Source organism: Agrilus planipennis, unplaced genomic scaffold (assembly GCF_000699045.2).
Source record: "Agrilus planipennis isolate EAB-ADULT unplaced genomic scaffold, Apla_2.0 scaffold15, whole genome shotgun sequence".
Taxonomy (NCBI): domain Eukaryota; kingdom Metazoa; phylum Arthropoda; class Insecta; order Coleoptera; family Buprestidae; genus Agrilus; species Agrilus planipennis.
This window is the reverse complement of record NW_020438871.1, coordinates 102,599-111,592: the sequence shown is the minus strand read 5'-3', so window position 1 is coordinate 111,592 and position 8,994 is coordinate 102,599. Positions and strand designations below refer to the sequence as shown.

Sequence of the window (8,994 nt, the reverse complement as noted above, 5' to 3'; positions counted from 1 at the left end):
GGATAGAGTTAGCTTTAGAACACGAAGCAAAATATCTTGTAAGAAAGTTGTAGAAGAAATACTATAAATATTAAACTTATCACATTGTTTATTGCAGCAAGATATAAACAAATACAAGCAGATGAACCCTGACTTTGAGCCTCCACCGTTTAAGTCTATTTTAACTAAAGAAGAAAGAGCTCTCAAAGAACGGCTGTTAGATGGAAAACCTGTCAAACCTCCTAATTCTGCTTACAGTTTATTTTCTACAAAGATGCTACAAAGTGAAGAAATAAAAAGTTGTCCATTGAAAGACAGAATGAATTACATTTCAGGTTTATGGAAGAATATGAGTGAGATGGAGAAGAAAGAATATATTGATCAGACAAAACAGGTATTTCATACTGTATTTTCAACCTGTAAAATATATCTTCTAATATGATGTTTAACCTACAGTTAATAGAACAATACAAGTTAGATTATGCAAGTTATATTAAAGCACTTCCCAAAGAAAAGCGCCAAGAAGAATTGAAGACCCTGTCAAAAAGAAAACAGAAATCCATGAGTGAAATCAATAATCATACTCCAAAGAAAAAACGAAAAGAGAAAGCGGTAAAAGTAGAGGTGAAAGAAGAAGAAGAAGAAGAAGAGGTGCAAGAAGAAGTCAGTTTAAGTGAACAGCCTTTGGAAAATGATAATGAAGTTGAGGAATCATTGATGGCTAAAATCGTCGCATTAGAACCTGAACAGCCTCCCTTGTAAGTAAAACGGTACCCATACAGAAATAGACATAATTCATTTCTGCTTAATATATTTCAATTTGTCAGGAATGCATTTGGTTTGTTTCTTAAAAATTATTCTGGAAAAAAGCCGGCAAAAGACGAATTTAATAAACTAAGCCGAGCAGAAAAACGTAAATTGGAAAAAGAAGTGCAAAATTTGAAGAAAGCTTATATCAAAGACTATGAAGAATTTCTGAATGGTTTAACAAAGAAGCAGTTAAAAACGTTTTCAAAGTGGTCAAAAAAGAGGGATGAGAATAAAAAAGATCCTGAAATAAGTAAAATGGGAAAAGCTGAAGTAGGATACTGAATAGATCATCATTTTCTTGTAATATTTACATTACTTATTTTTAGGCCGAAGTATCATCATCTTCTGATTCAGAATCAGATTCGTCTAGTTCATCTTAATTTCTTTACATATTAGTTTGGTGAAAATAGGGACATCACCTATACCTCCATTCATTTTATAAATTTGACAAAAAGGGGTAATGAATGTATTAATCTAAAAAAACTTAATCGATTGCCAGTGAAAGTGACAGTGGTATAATAATTTTTTTAGACATATTCTATTTAAAAATGTTATTTCCAAATGTGTTCGTTACAAAAATTATGTTGAAGTTGTCCAAATTTATTACTTTTAAAAGAAGTATTAATGCGCTTATTCATGTATAAAGATCTGAACAATGGTGAACCTGAATACATATAATTATATCAGCAAAATACATTATCTTGTTTCAGAATTATAGATTTACCATCATTAGTTCATTTGCCTTAAGCAAATGTAATTAATTTATTTGAGTATCAACTTGATTAATTGGTAATAGAAGTATTTCTTATTCTTATATTAGTAAGAGTGTAATTTTTAAATTAGTGCTTTGTGGTACTTCACAATTTTTTGTATGATTCATTATTCTTATCAATTATTTATTGATGTACCTAATTTGGAAAATATTATCCCTAATTTACTGAAATTGTAATGCATTGTGAACTGATAAGTTTTCTGTTTTATAGATTTTTTTAATAAAAAAACTTTCCAACCATTACATTTAGTTTACCTATTTAAACAAAAAATATTTCTTATTCTTTACATTATCGATAGTAAAAGCCGGTATTACTACGAAAGCACTTGGTAAAAGGAAATAGTAACAACATAAATTATCTATCGAATTTTGAGCTCGAAATCCATATTCCGAATTCAAATATTGACTTTTCGCTTAAATTATGTAAGAAAAGCTGAAATATTAAATTAGTATAAATATATTTGTTTCGGAATAATGCCTCTATCGGTCTTATAACAATATTGGAGAAAAGCTAATTATATATCTTTGAAATGGACATTTTGAAATAATAAATTGCATCAAGGGATTATGCAGTACAGTACATTCTAAAAATTTTGAACTCCGATTTAATCATACAATATATTGAAAAAAAAAGCAATGAAGCCGTTACAATATATACAGATTTTATTATGAAAAAACCAAAATCATCAAAGAAAGATAGGTAATAGACTAAAGAGGATTTATTATTTGCGTAGATCAATGTATGGGAGATAACAGTTCTTCGCTTTTTGTATTATAATTACGACAGAAGTCTATTTCTAATTAATATTGATCAAACTTTAAAAAATACTGCATGCAGTTTTTACAAGAATGTCAGAAAATAAGCCCATTTTTCGATGTTAGTGCAACACCTCCACTGCATGTAAGAAGTGAAAAGTGTAAAGCAATTTTCAGGCATAGCGTGATAGAAATTAAATTGAAGTGTCTACTCTAATCACCCATTGGCACTAATAACGTACAGTTTTCTAAAATGGTGAAGTACCTGACTGTTTATTATCGCAACATCAATTTCTGTACCTTACACTACCATTTTCTAACTAATTTTCCATTATATATTCTAATTATCATTTATAATTATCTCATGTATTTAATTTAATGTATAGTAAAAACACTTATTTTAAATGAAATTAGATATACAAAGTTTATCTCTGTTTCGAAAAATAACAAGCAGCTTTTTTATATTTAGACATTCATAGTAATATTCTTTTCTTTAAATTACCATATCAAGGCCTCATGAAATAGTTTTGAGTATTTCTTTTTTGATGTAAAACTTTTTATATTACTGTATTTTTTAAAACGCTTCTGTTACCAAATATAATATATACAGGGCGATCGAATAAATGCGATAAGCGAGATGCTAAATTTTTTAAAATATAGTTTTTTACATTTTATATTGCAATTACACGTTTATGTTTGTTTTTTCTATTAATAGTAAATATCTGTTCCTTTTTAATCAGATGTTGGAATTGGACTTGTGGTAACTAGTAAACCTAATCAACTACAATAATGTCAGGTAAAAGGATTGTACATTATTATTAAATCCAAAATTAAACATTGTTTTTATTATTTTTGGATCTGTTTCTTTTGCCCGTACCTTTACAGTGCTTATGTTAAAATTTATCGAGTAAATTTCTAACAAATAAACTACCTAGTAGTTAAATAACGTGGAAAGTTCACTATCGCATCTATTTAAAATTCTCTACAAAACAGATGCCATTTCTGATAACATTTCACACGATTTCACTTACTTTGAAATTCTGCTAAAGCTCACTAGGTCAGCAGCTTTCAAGCAACGCTTTTAACACGAAAGCTCAAACCAAAAATAGCCAGTAATTATTTAGTCATGGAGCTTTATTCTGTTGCTTGCGATCCATTAGACCACACTAGTATATATCGTCGCCTGGAAGAAGGTTTCACAAAAATCATTTACCTACTTCAACTGAATTTTTAATTTATTTAATCCTCAAAATTCTTTAACTTCGTATTGTATTTTATTTTTACAGATAGTGAAGATAGCGATGGGGAAGCTGGTCTTGGGAATGTCAATAGGGCAATCATGAGACCTCCGGGTCATAGTGGTAAAGCTAAAAGAGGACATTTATGTTTTGATGCTTCTTTTGAAACAGGGAATCTTGGAAGAGTGGATTTAGTTAATGAATTTGAATATGACTTATTTTTGCGCCCCGATACATGCAATCCGCGGTTCCGATTTTGGTTTAATTTTACTGTCGAAAATGTTAAACAGGACCAAGTACAGACACAAATCACATTAAAGTAATAGTTTAATCAAAAATATATTATTATATTTCAGAGAGTTATCTTTAATATAGTGAATATGAGTAAGTGTAGAACGCTTTTAAGCGAAGGAATGACGCCTTTGGTTAAATCCTCAACGCGGCAAAAATGGTAAACCCAAATTTTATACCAATAACAGGAAACAAAAGATTTTCTTTTAGGCAGAGAATACCAAAGCGTTATGTATTTTACCATCGTTCGCCTTATCACCGAGGGAATTATATTTTGAGTTTTGCGTTTGGTTTTGACGAAGATGAAATATTCCAATTTGCTCTAACAGCTCCTTACAGCTATTCAAGACTTCAATCATACTTAACAAACTTGGAATGCAGATTACCAAAATCGAACGAATTTTTTCACAGAGAGCTTCTTGCACAAAGTATTGTACGGTATTATAACTAATTTGCAACCACAATTTTTTTAATTGATAACACATTCTAGCAAAAGCGACGCCTAGATTTAATAACCATCGGCCAAAAACCAAAGTCGCAAGAAAAACAGAGGGTAGTAGCAATAATGGCTAGAGTTCATCCTGGAGAAACTCCTGCAAGTTACATTTGTCAAGGTTACTATAACATACACGTAACTATCCAGATAAAATACACGCATTCTTGTAACCAATCCTTCTCTATTCATAACATCCACGAAAACATTATATATATTCAATTTTCATTACAGGGTTAATGGAAATATTGGTTAGCGCACACCCTCTTGCAAGTATACTACGCGAAAATGTAGTTTTCAAAATTGTGCCGATGTTAAATCCTGATGGCGTTTTCGTAGGTAATTTTAGAAGTTCTTATATGGGGTTCGATTTAAACAGATCTTGGCATTTAGCAACTCCTTGGTGTCATCCAACCATTAGAGCCGTCCTAGATATGCTTCTTGATATCGATAAAAGTGATGTAGGGCGCAAAACATTAATTCTATTACCAATATCATTATTCATATTACTTTCAGAACTTCCAGCTAGATTTGGTGCTAGATCTTCACGCGCACACAAGTTTGAAAGGGTGTTTTATATATGGAAACTCTTATGAAGACGTTTACAGGTACAAATATTGAAACAAATTTTTCAATGCATAACACATATTTCCAGGTTCGAAAGACATATCGTCTTCCCTAAAATTCTAGCGTCACTTTGTGACGATTACATGTCATCAAATACAATGTTTAATTCGGACATTAATAAAATTGGTACATCCCGAAGATTTCTTTGTTCGGTATTGAGTGAAAGAGTAAACTGTTACACATTTGAGGTATCTGTTTATGGTTACTCCTTAAAAGGATCTGATATAACAATCCCTTACACGGAAGAAAGTTGTATCCTTCAATCAATTACGAACAATGACTGAAATTAATGAATAAAATTTTGTTAGTAGTACAATTAATTTCCCTTAACATTAGATATGAGATGTGGAAGAAATTTGGCAAGAACCTTTCTGGAGTACTACAGGGCAACTGGTTTAATACCGCTTCATGTACCAACTCAAATATCCGACAAAAAGAGGAAAAAATTCAAAAGATTCAAATGTAAATCCAGAGAAACTTCCAATTCAACCCGCGAAACAGTTCGTAACCAAGCCACTTTAAAATACACAGATTTACAATTAAATTACGACAGCGAAACTTCAATAGAAGACATATGTTCCAGCATAAAAAATTTTTTTAGTAGTCCAGCAAGAAATGATCAACAAAAATATGCTCAAAGGATACACAGCGTAAAAAAATCTGCAAATTCTGTGAAATTTATAAATCAAAACACGTCTTCTCCACCTCCACAACCACCAGCCCCCACACTTATTTGCATACCTCAACCGAGTTTGTCAATAATCGATTTCAATTCCATAATTAGGGACAGTTTTGAGGAAAAGATATAAAAACTAAAAAAAAAATATTCGCTAAAGAAATTTAATTATTTAAAGTTCTGACATAGGACAGACGATTAATATTGGAAAAAAACCATAAAAATTACATAACTTTTCTCTCCTTTTTTGTCATAATAAACGATTTTAGAAATACTCGCTTCTTTTAATAATAATTTTAAATAAATCATTATTACAAAGTTAAGCTATTAGCTGGAAAAAACAAACTCACCTGAAAATACACAATTAATGAAAAAGTACTAAACATGAAAAAATGAAAAAATCAACGTTTAAAAATAAATAGCAACTAATTAAACATAAATCAAAATAAAATAACAACTTTTCCTACATTAACGTTAACAAGCACTGCAGTAAGTATATTTTATGATCTTAATACCTTACTTCTAAAATTTAAAATCGTGCTCATTGGGTATCATATTATTGTGTCTCATTCTTAATAATATGCCCGTTAAATATAATGCAGTACTTCTTCGAACGTTAATAAAGAAAATATTAATTTTTAATACAACATACACATCACTCTGTTGTTTTTTTCGTTGCATTTTATTTCCCTTTCTTTTATTAAAGGGTAAATTAAAAAAGAATTCATTATTTCTAGTTGTTTCTAAAACAGAAAAATGAATTTTAAAAGCACAGCTATCGCGATAATGTGAACTATGTATAACGGAAACCCCACATAATATGGTCAGCATATTATTTATGCTTCTTTATTACATAATAAACCTAACGACTTCGACTGCATAAAAAAACAAGTAACCTCGATCTATACAGTTCACCGCTTCGAAAATTAGCCCGTATCTTTTTTAAGGACAGTCTATGTCTTAATTTCATACAAATGAATTTCAAAAATCGATAATGTAAACAGCTATTGTCTACTTGGGTTCATACTATCGCGATTGTACTGTACAAAACAAGAAGTAATAACATCGTTCTACCTCTTTAAAATGGTATGAACGTTATCTTGAACTCTTCTATTTTTTAAAACTCGTCAATCATGAAATAAACTTGGTCAGAACCATAAATTTTTTTTCTATATACATCGCAGTCGAAAGACTTAAAAAACTAAATTAATCTGTAATGGAAGATTGTTAAATTAATATCTATGTAAAAATAAACATCGAATTTGGCACGATAACTAATTGAAGCACTTATTCTTTTTCGGAAAGTTCTTGGTAACGAGCATACATCNAAAAAAACTCAAATGACTCAAATTTTTATAGACTGAAGTCACAAAAATTATTGCACAAATGTACAAGTCCATATCTTCAGAAAAGAGGCAAAAATACAACAAACTTGCTGCTGAACAAAAAAAACAGTATGAAGAAAAATTACAAGAGTTTTAGTACGTATATTTTTTCTCAAATATTGACCAAAATATTATTTTGTTTTTGCTTTAGCAACCAACATCCTGAAGTGCCAAGACTTGTTAACTAAAAAGCACATTAGCAAAAAGCTTTACCGAAAATTTGAATCGATTTTTATTAAAAAATTCATATTAGAATATATACAACTAGACAAGCACCCTAATACTACTACTACTAGTACACTGAGATAGATATCCGGTCACATGACATGTATCCTGCTATTGCTACTTCCTTTCTCGTCGCCCCTAAAGGATGTTCCTAACTGGGAAATGAGTTCTACAACGCAACTCGATCATATATTTATATTTAAATACTAATATGATATTCTTTTTTGACACTGACTCATTATCTTTAAGTCACCATTTAGTCTCACGATACATTCTTTTAATTATCCAATTAATATTTATTTAAATTGATTGCATAAAACATCATCAATAATATTACGTACATAAATATTTCGAATATACAATGAAAAGAAAACAATTATTCTGCATAAACTATAAAATTCTTGTTTTAAATACAACATGTTGTTCTCAGATAAATGTTAAAAAACATAAGAAACTGCTTAATTTTAATTCCTCCCTACTTTAGAGCACTGTATCAATGTATTTATTCCTAATAACTTATAGTTTTGCTTAGAAGAAATTGTTACTCTGCCTCTTATTTGAAAACACAGTATTTACGATTTTGAAAATCGTATGACTAACATTTTATGCAATTTATTATTTTGTGAATCTTATTCTAATATCTACTTTTTGAACAAATAACTTCCTTTGGTATATTATTAGTTACTTGCAGTTCTTTTTTCTACATAATATATTCATACAAGAAATAAAGCTGTTTTAAATTAATAACCATATGAAATAAATGAAGATAAAAGAATGATGAATATTTAAAATTCGTAGCAAACGGTAACTGATCAGTGGAATCATTAAAATGAGAAAGCCTATCAAATTCGCTGACATCTATGATTTACGCCGACAATGAACGCATCTTTTAAAACGCGGACCGCGGACCATAGATTACGCGGACTGTTAGGATTATTTGTTGAACTAATTGTTGTTTACATATATTATGTCTTAATTATGTATATTTTTATTCATTTACAAATTATAAAACATGGTTTAAAATAATTATTTTCAACAGAACAATTTAATTTTAAGTGATTTTTAATAATTTTTGTTTGTTGGCGGTATTGAGTTTCACAAGAGGCAACAGAGGTAATATGAAGCATGTATATAGTACTAATTTTTATTAATTCGCTTATTCCTATTTTGACTGTATGAAATATAAATTGTTACTTTGATATGGTATTTATCAATTAAAAATAATACAATGCAAGTTTAGAGTTGTAAATGAATAAATAGTATAATTGGGGAGTTTATAATTCAAACATAACCTCAGCATAAATTGCTTTAATCGGTTTCAAGAACACTTTGTAGAGTTGCTTTTCTATTTGTTATGAATAGAGTGTAAGAAACTAATGGTTTTAACCTTCGGAACTGAATATTATCGTTTTAGAACTCTGCTGAAGTTGATGACCAAGATATGGGTTCTAAACGTAAGGATAGATCTGAAAAAACAGATGAAGGGGAAAAAAAGAAAAAACATAAAAAGGTCAAAATAAAAGAAGAAACCGCTAGTGATATTGAAATTGAAGACTCCAAAGTTAAAGAGTCAGATCACATAAATGTTTTCAAAGAAGAGCCAATAGAACATGTCGACCATGAAGATAGTTAGTACACAAAAGTGTGAAATAAATGTTATTTATTAATATTTTTACAGATGAAACTATTAATATGCGTGAAGAGGATCTATCAGAGCTTTTTACTAAAATAGAACAAGTTCT

The 8,994-nt window shown here is 29.5% G+C and overlaps 3 protein-coding genes and 1 long non-coding RNA gene across 4 annotated transcripts in view; 3 read left to right on the top strand and 1 right to left on the bottom strand.

The window, feature by feature from the left end:
• The first annotated feature begins 6 nt into the window (after nucleotides 1-6).
• On the top strand, nucleotides 7-1,809 carry LOC112903950 (nucleolar transcription factor 1-like). Its single transcript, XM_025977554.1, has 5 exons — nucleotides 7-38; nucleotides 98-373; nucleotides 436-737; nucleotides 807-1,059; nucleotides 1,116-1,809. Exons 2-5 carry the CDS (start codon nucleotides 122-124, stop codon nucleotides 1,167-1,169), a joined length of 861 nt encoding a protein of 286 aa, XP_025833339.1. The 5' UTR covers nucleotides 7-38; nucleotides 98-121; the 3' UTR covers nucleotides 1,170-1,809.
• A 998-nt stretch (nucleotides 1,810-2,807) lies between these two features.
• Nucleotides 2,808-5,550, top strand: LOC108735231 (cytosolic carboxypeptidase 6). The gene is made up of 9 exons (XM_025977546.1): nucleotides 2,808-3,113; nucleotides 3,604-3,851; nucleotides 3,912-4,006; nucleotides 4,057-4,279; nucleotides 4,337-4,460; nucleotides 4,574-4,800; nucleotides 4,856-4,947; nucleotides 4,995-5,218; nucleotides 5,310-5,550. The coding sequence occupies exons 1-9, from the start codon at nucleotides 3,107-3,109 to the stop codon at nucleotides 5,363-5,365; spliced, it is 1,296 nt and encodes a 431-aa protein (XP_025833331.1). The 5' UTR covers nucleotides 2,808-3,106; the 3' UTR covers nucleotides 5,366-5,550.
• A 999-nt stretch (nucleotides 5,551-6,549) lies between these two features.
• Nucleotides 6,550-8,994, bottom strand: part of LOC108735229 (RNA-binding protein 5-A) — a 14,359-nt gene continuing 11,914 nt past the window's right edge. The window contains exon 12 of the mRNA XM_018467079.2: nucleotides 6,550-6,966. Within this exon, the coding sequence (XP_018322581.1) occupies nucleotides 6,930-6,966 (37 nt within the window). The 3' untranslated portion in view covers nucleotides 6,550-6,929. The remainder of the gene's footprint in view (nucleotides 6,967-8,994) is intronic.
• LOC112905357 lies at nucleotides 8,162-8,994 on the top strand. The gene is made up of 3 exons (XR_003231729.1): nucleotides 8,162-8,365; nucleotides 8,667-8,880; nucleotides 8,931-8,994. It is a non-coding gene; the product is annotated as an uncharacterized LOC112905357 (long non-coding RNA).